The sequence below is a fragment of the Rhipicephalus microplus genome, chromosome 8 (assembly GCF_043290135.1).
Source record: "Rhipicephalus microplus isolate Deutch F79 chromosome 8, USDA_Rmic, whole genome shotgun sequence".
Classification (NCBI taxonomy): Eukaryota; Metazoa; Arthropoda; class Arachnida; order Ixodida; family Ixodidae; genus Rhipicephalus; species Rhipicephalus microplus.
The window spans coordinates 54,952,292-54,968,458 of record NC_134707.1 but is presented as its reverse complement, the minus strand read 5'-3'; the positions used below and the strand labels follow the sequence as shown (position 1 = coordinate 54,968,458).

At 44.7% G+C, this 16,167-nt stretch overlaps 2 protein-coding genes across 2 annotated transcripts; both read right to left on the bottom strand.

Moving 5' to 3' along the window:
• Nucleotides 1-1,712: 1,712 nt before the first annotated feature.
• On the bottom strand, nt 1,713-5,072 carry LOC142768263 (uncharacterized). The gene is made up of 3 exons (XM_075870217.1): nt 5,061-5,072; nt 2,612-3,234; nt 1,713-1,859 (listed from the first exon to the last, which is right to left on the bottom strand). The coding sequence occupies exons 1-2, from the start codon at nt 5,070-5,072 to the stop codon at nt 2,653-2,655; spliced, it is 594 nt and encodes a 197-aa protein (XP_075726332.1). The 3' UTR covers nt 1,713-1,859; nt 2,612-2,652.
• A 5,574-nt stretch (nt 5,073-10,646) lies between these two features.
• On the bottom strand, nt 10,647-14,006 carry LOC142768262 (uncharacterized). The gene is made up of 3 exons (XM_075870216.1): nt 13,995-14,006; nt 11,546-12,168; nt 10,647-10,793 (listed from the first exon to the last, which is right to left on the bottom strand). The coding sequence occupies exons 1-2, from the start codon at nt 14,004-14,006 to the stop codon at nt 11,587-11,589; spliced, it is 594 nt and encodes a 197-aa protein (XP_075726331.1). The 3' UTR covers nt 10,647-10,793; nt 11,546-11,586.
• Between the last annotated feature and the right edge of the window lie 2,161 nt (nt 14,007-16,167).

Below are 16,167 nucleotides of genomic sequence, written 5' to 3'. Positions count from 1 at the left end.
CCCAATTGGGTGCACCGACGCCGTTTACGTGTGTCCTTGAGTGCCCGCTGCTTCCATCGACTGCATGGGCCTGTCCAGAACCCCGTAATCGAACAGTCGTTTTCAAACACGACGTGCACACTCGTGCTTGCTTTCTCAGTGGAGAACTCTCGCCCATTTATATTCAATCCGCTACACATTGCAGCCAATGATCACTGCTCAGAAGGCACTTCAATGACAGACAATAAGTTCGAATGGCTGCGCGAGCACTCCGACATTATAGTTCTAAAAGTCGAGACTCGACTCTGGAAGCACGAAAGAAAGTGTCCATGTCATAAAACATTAGAATTCAGATGGCACCCAAAACAAGTGGTTTTGCGACGAGTGACTAGTGGAGCGGCTGACACATTCTCGGGGAACGAACGCAATATCGCACAGAGAGCCATACAGTCACTCGAAGGTCCCGAACTGCTGATGTTCCTGAACTGTAGAGTTCCTGAAAAGATAGATGAGAGCATCACCCAGTGCTGATGCTTTGCGTACGCTGGGCTTTACGTCATATGTGAGCCCTCCTCTTATTTTTAGGGTTTAACCCCCGTATTCACAAACGCTCCTTGACTCGACTTTTACCCTTCACTTGACAGAGTTTCGCACTGCACCTCTGCTCGGCTGAAAATGACGCTGCGCAACTCAAGAATAGCAGTAAATTATCAACGATATGCAGTGACTTTTCCTGCCTAAAGATGGCGCTCCCGTCGGCTTTCTCAAGTGAAGGTGCAGTGTTGAGTGAAGGGGCTTTCTAGAATACGGGGGTAAGTGTCTATATACTGGTGTTTCTCTCCGCGAGACTTTGCGAAAAGTCGCGAGTGTTGCCAGTCGTGTTGAAAATATTCACGTGACATTCTTCGAGCTCACGATTACGTCACAGTGATGTTATGAAGTCACCTATTGCCAGAAATTGTGATATCATCACGGGAAAGTCGTACTGTTACAAGGTGGCGTCATCAGTTGACATCGTCCAATGTTCACAAGTGAATGGCCCGATTCGGGAAGCAATCTAATACCACGTGAGGTGCAGTGAGTTTCAGGAACACTGTATTCTACGAACAACGGGAAGGTTATTGAATTGTTGAAGGCTACTACGAACCCTGCAGCTTGCTAAGAATGTCAAGTTAACGCTGCGGTTTATGTTCTTGCAGAAATTCTGATGGCTGATTTTATAACCTGATCAGTTACGAACAGGTCGACAGGTTTTCATCTTCAAATGATACGAAGTTTGTAATATGCTTCTAGTTTTCCTTCCACCTCTATACTTCAAGTGTGTTAGGTGGAGTTGGTACGATTTGAGCAAGGTATAAAAAGTCAGAATTATAAAACCAGATGTGAAACCCAAGACAGTAAAAATAAAATGTCGAATCATTTTCTTTTCACTGTGTCATGAGTTTTGTCTTCCGTTTTATACGGTTTTACAATATATCAAACATCCCTGTCTAATGCCTTAGCCAGAACTATATACGGCTAATATGTGTGCCCTTTTCTCTCGCTACTATATCTTGTCTCCCTACTTTTAATGGATGACATTGCTCATGATAAGGTGCACGATCATCGGTCATTGTTTGGCATTTGATAGGCTGACGTTCCAAATTGCACGCGATATGAAAATATAAACAAACACAGAGTGAGAGTCAGTTAGATGGTACGTTGAGTAAATCACAGCTTTATTAGGAGGGAAACAAGTTCCGGGTCAGCGTACACTGTCAACCTGTTTGCGGAGCGATTCATAGAATCTTTCTCTTCGTCGATTGAGGTAAAAGAGCAGGTGGAGTGGAAGCTCACGAGTTGAGAAGGACGCTATAGTCTTCAGGTGCCTTCGCTTACACCTGGAAAGTAATGGGTATGGTCACTCTCACCATAAAGCTGGAAAGTAATGGGTATGGTCACTCTCACCATAAAGCGAATTGAAGTCACCCTTCCGACTACCACAATTCGCGTTATTAAACCAACGGTGTCACAAAAGTAAAGTAGAGGAATCATCTATGAAGCAAAAGCTTACTATTTCAAATATATAGTTCGCAAGTGGGTTCGCCTTATCAATGGCACGATGATTACCGTGACAGTATGTAAAAAGCAGTGAGCACTGCTACGTTCATGCAGAAAACTGCAATTCACTCGGGGAATATCGCATACATTATAAGAAAAAAAAACTGCCATATAACTTTAGAATACTAAAAATTACTCTTCAAGATCTTCAGATCTTGAAGAGTAATTATATATTATCAAATTTATTTCCTAAGTATATAGCGTTTTATTCCAACGTGGGGCACTAAGCGAGCAATCCCTTATTATTTTCGGTTGCACCTTAAGTGTGGCGCACTCATGTAAACTGTGTGAAGCCATAATTGTTGCTTATAGTAACAAAACTGTACTCCTTATATGCCTGCGCATAGTTTTCAATTAGGCATCAAGGGTGAAGGGCCGAATAGTGTGAAAGTTTACTGGAGTGCCCTCTCTCCCCAACACCCACTCGCACCCTAACGACCCAAACGCAGTTAGAACTAGATATTAGCGGGGGCACTGCACTACGGCCTGCATGTGCTTACACCTATGCTTGACTTATAATAAGAATGCTTACCTGTTTGTGTTTAAAACGTTAAAGAACACTGGTGACAGATTTCACTTGTGATGCTTGACGAGCAGTAGCTTGCCAACGACACCACCACCTCCAGCACCACCAGCCCCGTATCCTCCGCCTCCGTAACCTCCACCGAGGCCTCCAGCTCCATAAGCGCCACCTCCGTAGCCTCCTCCGAGACCACCAGCTCCACCACCAATCAGTCCAGCACCTCCGATGCTGGCGCCTCCACCAATGCCGGCTCCATCGACACCACCGAGACCAGAGTGCGCCACAATGGCTCCACCGCCTTGCACTTGAGACACGTGGTGCACTGTGCGAACGAGGAACGCAGGCCCTGCCACCGATTTGCTTGCACCCCCACGGCCGCCGTTCAGCAGGACTACGCTGCTCCCAACACCCACGTTGCCACTGCCTCCTCCCAGACCTCCGGCACCTAGGCCTCCTGCTCCTCCGAGGCCACCGGCACCAAGCCCTCCACCGTAACCTCCGAGACTACCACCACCGTAGCCTCCAATACCCGCCCCACCGTAGCCTCCATCAACACCACCTCCAGTGCCACTTCCACTGAGGAATCCACTGAGGGCGCTGCCGAAAAGGGCAGTGAACAGGATGGTGTGCACCTGCAATCGAATGCGGTCAAGATGATTGCAGCGTGGCTTTCGGAATAAAAACAAAATTCGGTGTTTTACGTCCCAAAACCACGATAGGATGATTACGAAAGCCGTATCTAAAAGCTCCGAAGTTCGACAGCCTGAGGTAGTTTAATTAACGTGCACCTATATCTAAGCACATGGGTCCCTAGCATTACCGCTCCATCATAATGCGGTCGCCGTGGCAGACAGAGATTTGGTCCCACGACGTTTGGGTTCGTGGTCGATCAAGAAATCTTCCAGACTACGAAGGCGGGTGGATAGTCATGAAACAGACACGCAAATTTGTTCTCAAAGTACGACCTCGAAAAGTCTTCAGATTTTCTAACAGAAGATAAGAAATGTGAGAACTGTGGATGTAATAACAAACCAAATTGTGTCGGCTGCACGAAAATTACATTGCGTGCTCGCTAATGTAAGTCGCTCTTTCTGAACTACGTTTTCGATATTGCTGACGCGCTGTGTACCCTATTCCGTGGTTTCTGCTCATTTGTGCCATAATGCGTCGGGTACGTACCAAGTTTGCTTATTTATACCACTACAGATGACTGTAGCTTGGCTATATCTGTTCTAATCCGGCACTTTCGTAGGGGTGTTCACTAGGGAGTGATACCTTCACAGCAGCCATTTTCGAAGCCTCAATGTTTTGACAATTTAGGTTAGTGTGATGAGTCTTAATATTTAAATCGTGATAATTTTAATCTGCGGTTTGGCGTCCAAACCACGATATGGTTGAGAGAGATGCCACAGTGGAGGGCTTTGGAAATTTCGTCCATGTGGTGGTCGTTTATGTGCACTGACATTGAACAGTACACGGGAGTTCACAATTTCGCCTCCATCGAAATGGAACCACCGCTGCTGGTGTCGAACCCATGATGTTTAGGCCGGCAGCAAAACACCCTAAGCACCGATCAACCGAAGCAGGCTCTATTACATCGTGCTGAACGGATAATCATAGAAGTGCGGATTTAATGTAATGAAATGCTTAGTGATTTGGGTATAGCTATTCCATACACGTTGTTTAACATGAGTATCATTAAAACGATTTGGGTTTACCGATATCAAACCTTTTTATTTCAATGTTGGCAGAGAGATTATAATTGTTGCTGGGTTTATTCAGGATAGCACCCAACATAGTTCGTAGCCTGGTTCTTCAAATGAAAGAGGGAAAAGTTGCCTTCGACTCTTCGTAGAAACACCGACTGCTAGGGTGGCACAATCGCGACTCATGTCACTTCCAGCCATCTTATGGCACCTAGTTTACAACGATTGTTGTCCCATGTTGCAAAGCAATGAGCGACTGGCGATAATTTTCCTTGAATGGCTTTCCACTCTTGCCAGAGGATAGGCGCAGAGGTGGTACAAACTCAATGAACGCATCTCTTTGCTACTAGGCAACAGCTACACTACCAAGTTTACTACGAAACACGCCGGTAAGACCGCCTCATGTAGAACTCAATAAGCACGCTACGATGCTGCTCAATATTGTGATCTTTGAGTATAAAATGAACACTGACATCATCCAGCAGTTCCGAGGAAAAACGGTCATACTGGATTTGCATGATCTTCAAAAAAGCCTCATTTCTCTCACCCATATATCATCACTTTCTGGCAACCAAGTGCATATTCTGAGTACGCATTCATATGCCCAAAACTTCGTAAGGTATACGAGAAGTTATGTAGGTATCCACTGTGCACATCCTGGTAACACAATTCAACGAACTGAGCTGCTCCGAACCCAACACTATAACAAACCACCATTTCTTCCACTAATCTCACATCCTATGGTCGCTTACCAGGCCGTTCATGGCTGCGTGATGTCGGTCTCACTCTAACACAAGGGCGGGAAAGGCCTCTGAAGGCTTTTGTATCTGCTCGGCGCCTGCCCAGCGTTTTTATACTCCTGACGAGAGATACACACGTGGCTTCTTTCTTGTTACGTCAGAGGTAAAGCCAGGGGTGCGCCAATACGTTGTTTCGTTCGAGCTCAGAGGAACCGCGTAGCTTCCGGTGGTACACCTCTCCTTCCGGGATGGAGAGTAAGAGCAGCAACGAAGCTAACAACTCGGCGACCATCTCATGCGAGTACGCTTTCTCAGTCATGCCACCTGCGCCTTCTCGCTCACCGGAGCAGTGAAATGTGCCCAGAGACGCACCCTCTTTACCCTTATCTTCATCTAAAACACTGGACGCTGCAATGAGGAAAGGAGAACGCAGTGCAGTGGCCGGCGGTAAATAAAAAACAAAAGAACCGGCATGCATTGTAGAGTATCGGGGAAGCTACAGATGCACTTTGCCGCGTTACGAATCGCCACTGGAGCGGTCACTTTTGCTTTCTAAACTTTAGGAGCCCACATAAATTGTCTCGAGCCCCTAGTCGTTTGTCAATTTTGTCTTGTTTCTTCGTAGTGCAATGTATTACGCTTACCCACTTACAAGGCGCACGCCGCGTTGGGCTATACAAAACGAGGATATATTATAACGCAAGTCCTGATGGTGTCGGTGGCGTGAGTAACTGCATCATGAAGAAAAGCCCACTGGTAGCGATGCACGCAACTTGGTGGAGGAGCAACGTGATTCCCCTCCCATTCGATTACATCACAGTCGCATGCATCGTTGGCTGGTCGCCACAACGTCGGATTGTTTGGTTATTTGGTTACGTTTGCTTAGAACAATTGAGGACGCCAGTGCGACCAAGGAGGACCGTTATCGAGACATTGCCCTTCATGGAAGGGCTTGTAGAACGTGCGCAAAATGTCCACTCTTCTAAGCTGCTAAATTTTTGAAATTACGAATTCTAAGAGACAAAGCACGCGGATAAGAGAGCGTCATTGAAGAAGCAGAATACACTCCCTAAAAGAGCTTCATGTCACAGTATCGAGATATTCTGTTTTCTGGAATATTTTTAAATGCCTAGTCAGATATGGTTTGCCATTGTTGGTTGTCTTGATGTCGGCAGGCCGAGTTGCGTGCGACATCGTTGGGGATGAAATGTGACAACTTATGTGATTCGAGGCTTTTTTTTTCATAGATTTTTGAGCTATACAGCAAAGCCAGCTTCTTGAAAAAACTGGGACATAGTCTTGAATTCTGGTGAGCACAAGATTTTTGTAACACTTCGTATCAGTCCGCGTAGTGAGAAACCAGCGTGTGCCTAAATGTTCCACGTGAAATTTACCAATACGAGATGAGTCACTGTGATCTTTCGTTAGTTTATTTTTTGCATTCTCAAACTGCAGGACCTTGGTTCACACAAAATTTTCAAATGCATTCTTTCTACAACAAAAACGAAATTTGAAAAAAAAAATATGCCACCTTAGTCACCAAAATGGAAGAAGGTGCACATGAATTTTGTTTTGTTTCTACAACAAAAACGAAATTAAAAAAGGAATATGCCTCCTTAGTCTCCGAATTGGAGGAAGGTGCACATGTACTTGGTATTGCTATTTCACTTTACCAAAACATTAGTCTTCATGGCCACTTCACATCACTTACAAGTACATTGTCATCACGTTAACACACGGTCACCTTATCTAGGAACTTTGGAAGATTTTTGTACGTGTTTTTGTAAACCTGTCAACCACGAGCAGAATTATGCCTTCTATCACTTTTGGGTCTTCAACGTAATCGATATCATTCAATAAGTGCAGCAATGATTACCGTAGTCAAGTACTTGTCATAGTTATGGCTTTGAGCTGCTTGATGTCTTTAGCTAGACAAACGTTCTCCAAATGACATACAATTTTCGTTTAATAAATTACGTGTCGGACACGTAAAAAACGTGAACGAGCAAATTTACATTCGAGTTATAAACTTATGTGATGTGTGTGGTATCTTACTTACTTAAAACTTTCGTGTAACACTGGCTGCTCACTTATATTTTTGTATTTGAAATAACGCTATTGCAAAGCTAAAGCCGTGATCAAATGTGATAGTGCATGACGCTGATGTGAAGTGTACGGAAACGCATGCAGTTTAGTGTCGGACAACAAGAAAAGACGAATGTTTTAGTGTTTTATTTATACTTATTGTTGTATTTAAAACGTTTTATCATAAATGAATCCACAACAGTGCTATCAAAGTGCTTGAACCATAGCTGTTGTCTTTGTCTTTCAAGGCCGAATGAGAGCTTCACGCCATTTTGGAATTCTTGATCCTTTGCCTCTTATCATGTGTGTTGTGATAAATCGAAGAAAGCAGGTCAAATCGAGTAATTATTTATTGATGAGATGTATAATCATACAGTTGTGTTTTGTCATCGTAGCTTCACCTCGGCATCATCGCGTTGATTTCACAACGAAAGCAAATGTTTACCTGCAGCTGAACTAATGGTAAATTTATCTATGTCTATCATTCTGAGGTGTCAAGTTACCACATTCTTCAAGCGAAGTAGAATTGAGTATATGTATGACCTACATAGCCATAAGGGTCTTTGGAAGCCTAAAATATGCTGGCCACTTCTCTCATGCCGTGGTAGCGTAGGCATCAAATGAGTGGCCTGACAAAGCGCAAGGAAATAATGGTCTGCTGGACAAAAAGTAACCTTTATTTGCTAGTGCCACGAAGTTTACAACCATTTTGTTGATGACATTGATCTCTTTAGCCACTGCTGCTTCGTCGTCTCCATAGGACACTCCCGAAGCCAAGCACCGACATAATGGCGAAGAACACCGTTGCATAGTTACAAACAAGAGGCATAGCGAGGACGCCAAAGGTTTGAAATGGCGGGAAACCTTTCAATGCGGAACATGTTCCAGAAGGAATTGTTTCCAAAAGAACACTCGCGTTTTTCATGAGATCGGCGTGAGGTTTTCGGGTTGACTTCGGCCGACGAAAACGAGTCTGGTTCATGAAACATTGCTTCCACCAGTATTGCCGATTGTGCGTCCTAAATGTAAGCTTCTTTCCATAGCGCACTTTCTGTATAAATTATTTGTGATCACTTTGTCTTGTACCATCCTATGCGGATCTTTAGTGGTTACAATGCGCGACTGCTGACCCGAATGTTGCAAGAAGAAATCGTCGCCGTGGTGGCCTCATTGCGATGTAGTCAAAACACAACGGGACCTTGTACTTATAATTAGAGATACGTAAAACAGCCACATATGTTTTATCTATCCAGTTGTTTATTCACAGTTACGCAACGATGCCAACGGCAACACAAATATAAGCGACAACGGACGGTGTAAGCTGATACGAAGTGCTGGTTGTCATTAGATCAGTAGCCCCGAAAACTGCTACATAAATCAACGTATGCGGAGGGCGCCTAACCACACTAGACCTTAACCAGACGTGACGGGTGCATCGTAGCTGTGCCTATGTAATGGTTATCAAATTAAATAGCCATCACTGCAGTGTCAGCTATAATGCTACAAAATTTTTTGCACCTTTTATTTACTGTTTGGCATTAAAGTCGCGACATCTGTCACATATAACCAAAGTAGGTCATTGAGAACAACATATTATGCAACCTTAGAGCAGAAACGCAAATCTTTACTGGAGGCTTTCGAAATAGGTACCTTCAGCAATCCACTATCATCCACTCAAATGGCAGTGTTTGCCTCGCGATAAATATTCTAAAGAAAAAAGGGGCTGGTGGAGGAGGAATATTTGACCGGAAACTCTGCGTCTGGATGACATGGTACTTACTTAGCACAGAATGCATGAAAACCCAAGTGGGTGCACCGATGCCGTTTACGTGTGTCCTTGAGTGCCCGCTGCTTCCATTGACTGCATAGGCCTGTCCAGAACCCCGTAATAGAACAGTCGTTTTCAAACACGACGTGCACACTCGTGCTTGCTTTCTCAGTGGAGAACTCTCGCCCATTTACATTCAATCCGCTACACATTGCAGCAAATGATCACTGCTCAGAAGGCACTTCAATGACAGACAATAAGTTCGAATGGCTGCGCGAGCACTCCGACATTATAGTTCTAAAAGTCGAGACTCGACTCTGGAAGCACGAAAGAAAGTGTCCATGTCATAAAACATTAGAATTCAGATGGCACCCAAAACAAGTGGTTTTGCGACGAGTGACTAGTGGAGCGGCTGACACATTCTCGGGGAACGAACGCAATATCGCACAGAGAGCCATACAGTCACTCGAAGGTCCCGAACTGCTGATGTTCCTGAACTGTAGAGTTCCTGAAAAGATAGATGAGAGCATCACCCAGTGCTGATGCTTTGCGTACGCTGGGCTTTACGTCATATGTGAGCCCTCCTCTTATTTTTAGGGTTTAACCCCCGTATTCACAAACGCTCCTTGACTCGACTTTTACCCTTCACTTGACAGAGTTTCGCACTGCACCGCTGCTCGGCTGAAAATGACGCTGCGCAACTCAAGAATAGCAGTAAATTATCAACAATATGCAGTGACTTTTCCTGCCTAAAGATGGCGCTCCCGTCGGCTTTCTCAAGTGAAGGTGCAGTGTTGAGTGAAGGGGCTTTCTAGAATACGGGGGTAAGTGTCTATATACTGGTGTTTCTCTCCGCGAGACTTTGCGAAAAGTCGCGAGTGTTGCCAGTCGTGTTGAAAATATTCACGTGACATTCTTCGAGCTCACGATTACGTCACAGTGATGTTATGAAGTCACCTATTGCCAGAAATTGTGATATCATCACGGGAAAGTCGTACTGTTACAAGGTGGCGTCATCAGTTGACATCGTCCAATGTTCACAAGTGAATGGCCCGATTCGGGAAGCAATCTAATACCACGTGAGGTGCAGTGAGTTTCAGGAACACTGTATTCTACGAACAACGGGAAGGTTATTGAATTGTTGAAGGCTACTACGAACCCTGCAGCTTGCTAAGAATGTCAAGTTAACGCTGCGGTTTATGTTCTTGCAGAAATTCTGATGGCTGATTTTATAACCTGATCAGTTACGAACAGGTCGACAGGTTTTCATCTTCAAATGATACGAAGTTTGTAATATGCTTCTAGTTTTCCTTCCACCTCTATACTTCAAGTGTGTTAGGTGGAGTTGGTACGATTTGAGCAAGGTATAAAAAGTCAGAATTATAAAACCAGATGTGAAACCCAAGACAGTAAAAATAAAATGTCGAATCATTTTCTTTTCACTGTGTCATGAGTTTTGTCTTCCGTTTTATACGGTTTTACAATATATCAAACATCCCTGTCTAATGCCTTAGCCAGAACTATATACGGCTAATATGTGTGCCCTTTTCTCTCGCTACTATATCTTGTCTCCCTACTTTTAATGGATGACATTGCTCATGATAAGGTGCACGATCATCGGTCATTGTTTGGCATTTGATAGGCTGACGTTCCAAATTGCACGCGATATGAAAATATAAACAAACACAGAGTGAGAGTCAGTTAGATGGTACGTTGAGTAAATCACAGCTTTATTAGGAGGGAAACAAGTTCCGGGTCAGCGTACACTGTCAACCTGTTTGCGGAGCGATTCATAGAATCTTTCTCTTCGTCGATTGAGGTAAAAGAGCAGGTGGAGTGGAAGCTCACGAGTTGAGAAGGACGCTATAGTCTTCAGGTGCCTTCGCTTACACCTGGAAAGTAATGGGTATGGTCACTCTCACCATAAAGCTGGAAAGTAATGGGTATGGTCACTCTCACCATAAAGCGAATTGAAGTCACCCTTCCGACTACCACAATTCGCGTTATTAAACCAACGGTGTCACAAAAGTAAAGTAGAGGAATCATCTATGAAGCAAAAGCTTACTATTTCAAATATATAGTTCGCAAGTGGGTTCGCCTTATCAATGGCACGATGATTACCGTGACAGTATGTAAAAAGCAGTGAGCACTGCTACGTTCATGCAGAAAACTGCAATTCACTCGGGGAATATCGCATACATTATAAGAAAAAAAAACTGCCATATAACTTTAGAATACTAAAAATTACTCTTCAAGATCTTCAGATCTTGAAGAGTAATTATATATTATCAAATTTATTTCCTAAGTATATAGCGTTTTATTCCAACGTGGGGCACTAAGCGAGCAATCCCTTATTATTTTCGGTTGCACCTTAAGTGTGGCGCACTCATGTAAACTGTGTGAAGCCATAATTGTTGCTTATAGTAACAAAACTGTACTCCTTATATGCCTGCGCATAGTTTTCAATTAGGCATCAAGGGTGAAGGGCCGAATAGTGTGAAAGTTTACTGGAGTGCCCTCTCTCCCCAACACCCACTCGCACCCTAACGACCCAAACGCAGTTAGAACTAGATATTAGCGGGGGCACTGCACTACGGCCTGCATGTGCTTACACCTATGCTTGACTTATAATAAGAATGCTTACCTGTTTGTGTTTAAAACGTTAAAGAACACTGGTGACAGATTTCACTTGTGATGCTTGACGAGCAGTAGCTTGCCAACGACACCACCACCTCCAGCACCACCAGCCCCGTATCCTCCGCCTCCGTAACCTCCACCGAGGCCTCCAGCTCCATAAGCGCCACCTCCGTAGCCTCCTCCGAGACCACCAGCTCCACCACCAATCAGTCCAGCACCTCCGATGCTGGCGCCTCCACCAATGCCGGCTCCATCGACACCACCGAGACCAGAGTGCGCCACAATGGCTCCACCGCCTTGCACTTGAGACACGTGGTGCACTGTGCGAACGAGGAACGCAGGCCCTGCCACCGATTTGCTTGCACCCCCACGGCCGCCGTTCAGCAGGACTACGCTGCTCCCAACACCCACGTTGCCACTGCCTCCTCCCAGACCTCCGGCACCTAGGCCTCCTGCTCCTCCGAGGCCACCGGCACCAAGCCCTCCACCGTAACCTCCGAGACTACCACCACCGTAGCCTCCAATACCCGCCCCACCGTAGCCTCCATCAACACCACCTCCAGTGCCACTTCCACTGAGGAATCCACTGAGGGCGCTGCCGAAAAGGGCAGTGAACAGGATGGTGTGCACCTGCAATCGAATGCGGTCAAGATGATTGCAGCGTGGCTTTCGGAATAAAAACAAAATTCGGTGTTTTACGTCCCAAAACCACGATAGGATGATTACGAAAGCCGTATCTAAAAGCTCCGAAGTTCGACAGCCTGAGGTAGTTTAATTAACGTGCACCTATATCTAAGCACATGGGTCCCTAGCATTACCGCTCCATCATAATGCGGTCGCCGTGGCAGACAGAGATTTGGTCCCACGACGTTTGGGTTCGTGGTCGATCAAGAAATCTTCCAGACTACGAAGGCGGGTGGATAGTCATGAAACAGACACGCAAATTTGTTCTCAAAGTACGACCTCGAAAAGTCTTCAGATTTTCTAACAGAAGATAAGAAATGTGAGAACTGTGGATGTAATAACAAACCAAATTGTGTCGGCTGCACGAAAATTACATTGCGTGCTCGCTAATGTAAGTCGCTCTTTCTGAACTACGTTTTCGATATTGCTGACGCGCTGTGTACCCTATTCCGTGGTTTCTGCTCATTTGTGCCATAATGCGTCGGGTACGTACCAAGTTTGCTTATTTATACCACTACAGATGACTGTAGCTTGGCTATATCTGTTCTAATCCGGCACTTTCGTAGGGGTGTTCACTAGGGAGTGATACCTTCACAGCAGCCATTTTCGAAGCCTCAATGTTTTGACAATTTAGGTTAGTGTGATGAGTCTTAATATTTAAATCGTGATAATTTTAATCTGCGGTTTGGCGTCCAAACCACGATATGGTTGAGAGAGATGCCACAGTGGAGGGCTTTGGAAATTTCGTCCATGTGGTGGTCGTTTATGTGCACTGACATTGAACAGTACACGGGAGTTCACAATTTCGCCTCCATCGAAATGGAACCACCGCTGCTGGTGTCGAACCCATGATGTTTAGGCCGGCAGCAAAACACCCTAAGCACCGATCAACCGAAGCAGGCTCTATTACATCGTGCTGAACGGATAATCATAGAAGTGCGGATTTAATGTAATGAAATGCTTAGTGATTTGGGTATAGCTATTCCATACACGTTGTTTAACATGAGTATCATTAAAACGATTTGGGTTTACCGATATCAAACCTTTTTATTTCAATGTTGGCAGAGAGATTATAATTGTTGCTGGGTTTATTCAGGATAGCACCCAACATAGTTCGTAGCCTGGTTCTTCAAATGAAAGAGGGAAAAGTTGCCTTCGACTCTTCGTAGAAACACCGACTGCTAGGGTGGCACAATCGCGACTCATGTCACTTCCAGCCATCTTATGGCACCTAGTTTACAACGATTGTTGTCCCATGTTGCAAAGCAATGAGCGACTGGCGATAATTTTCCTTGAATGGCTTTCCACTCTTGCCAGAGGATAGGCGCAGAGGTGGTACAAACTCAATGAACGCATCTCTTTGCTACTAGGCAACAGCTACACTACCAAGTTTACTACGAAACACGCCGGTAAGACCGCCTCATGTAGAACTCAATAAGCACGCTACGATGCTGCTCAATATTGTGATCTTTGAGTATAAAATGAACACTGACATCATCCAGCAGTTCCGAGGAAAAACGGTCATACTGGATTTGCATGATCTTCAAAAAAGCCTCATTTCTCTCACCCATATATCATCACTTTCTGGCAACCAAGTGCATATTCTGAGTACGCATTCATATGCCCAAAACTTCGTAAGGTATACGAGAAGTTATGTAGGTATCCACTGTGCACATCCTGGTAACACAATTCAACGAACTGAGCTGCTCCGAACCCAACACTATAACAAACCACCATTTCTTCCACTAATCTCACATCCTATGGTCGCTTACCAGGCCGTTCATGGCTGCGTGATGTCGGTCTCACTCTAACACAAGGGCGGGAAAGGCCTCTGAAGGCTTTTGTATCTGCTCGGCGCCTGCCCAGCGTTTTTATACTCCTGACGAGAGATACACACGTGGCTTCTTTCTTGTTACGTCAGAGGTAAAGCCAGGGGTGCGCCAATACGTTGTTTCGTTCGAGCTCAGAGGAACCGCGTAGCTTCCGGTGGTACACCTCTCCTTCCGGGATGGAGAGTAAGAGCAGCAACGAAGCTAACAACTCGGCGACCATCTCATGCGAGTACGCTTTCTCAGTCATGCCACCTGCGCCTTCTCGCTCACCGGAGCAGTGAAATGTGCCCAGAGACGCACCCTCTTTACCCTTATCTTCATCTAAAACACTGGACGCTGCAATGAGGAAAGGAGAACGCAGTGCAGTGGCCGGCGGTAAATAAAAAACAAAAGAACCGGCATGCATTGTAGAGTATCGGGGAAGCTACAGATGCACTTTGCCGCGTTACGAATCGCCACTGGAGCGGTCACTTTTGCTTTCTAAACTTTAGGAGCCCACATAAATTGTCTCGAGCCCCTAGTCGTTTGTCAATTTTGTCTTGTTTCTTCGTAGTGCAATGTATTACGCTTACCCACTTACAAGGCGCACGCCGCGTTGGGCTATACAAAACGAGGATATATTATAACGCAAGTCCTGATGGTGTCGGTGGCGTGAGTAACTGCATCATGAAGAAAAGCCCACTGGTAGCGATGCACGCAACTTGGTGGAGGAGCAACGTGATTCCCCTCCCATTCGATTACATCACAGTCGCATGCATCGTTGGCTGGTCGCCACAACGTCGGATTGTTTGGTTATTTGGTTACGTTTGCTTAGAACAATTGAGGACGCCAGTGCGACCAAGGAGGACCGTTATCGAGACATTGCCCTTCATGGAAGGGCTTGTAGAACGTGCGCAAAATGTCCACTCTTCTAAGCTGCTAAATTTTTGAAATTACGAATTCTAAGAGACAAAGCACGCGGATAAGAGAGCGTCATTGAAGAAGCAGAATACACTCCCTAAAAGAGCTTCATGTCACAGTATCGAGATATTCTGTTTTCTGGAATATTTTTAAATGCCTAGTCAGATATGGTTTGCCATTGTTGGTTGTCTTGATGTCGGCAGGCCGAGTTGCGTGCGACATCGTTGGGGATGAAATGTGACAACTTATGTGATTCGAGGCTTTTTTTTCATAGATTTTTGAGCTATACAGCAAAGCCAGCTTCTTGAAAAAACTGGGACATAGTCTTGAATTCTGGTGAGCACAAGATTTTTGTAACACTTCGTATCAGTCCGCGTAGTGAGAAACCAGCGTGTGCCTAAATGTTCCACGTGAAATTTACCAATACGAGATGAGTCACTGTGATCTTTCGTTAGTTTATTTTTTGCATTCTCAAACTGCAGGACCTTGGTTCACACAAAATTTTCAAATGCATTCTTTCTACAACAAAAACGAAATTTGAAAAAAAAAATATGCCACCTTAGTCACCAAAATGGAAGAAGGTGCACATGAATTTTGTTTTGTTTCTACAACAAAAACGAAATTAAAAAAGGAATATGCCTCCTTAGTCTCCGAATTGGAGGAAGGTGCACATGTACTTGGTATTGCTATTTCACTTTACCAAAACATTAGTCTTCATGGCCACTTCACATCACTTACAAGTACATTGTCATCACGTTAACACACGGTCACCTTATCTAGGAACTTTGGAAGATTTTTGTACGTGTTTTTGTAAACCTGTCAACCACGAGCAGAATTATGCCTTCTATCACTTTTGGGTCTTCAACGTAATCGATATCATTCAATAAGTGCAGCAATGATTACCGTAGTCAAGTACTTGTCATAGTTATGGCTTTGAGCTGCTTGATGTCTTTAGCTAGACAAACGTTCTCCAAATGACATACAATTTTCGTTTAATAAATTACGTGTCGGACACGTAAAAAACGTGAACGAGCAAATTTACATTCGAGTTATAAACTTATGTGATGTGTGTGGTATCTTACTTACTTAAAACTTTCGTGTAACACTGGCTGCTCACTTATATTTTTGTATTTGAAATAACGCTATTGCAAAGCTAAAGCCGTGATCAAATGTGATAGTGCATGACGCTGATGTGAAGTGTACGGAAACGCAT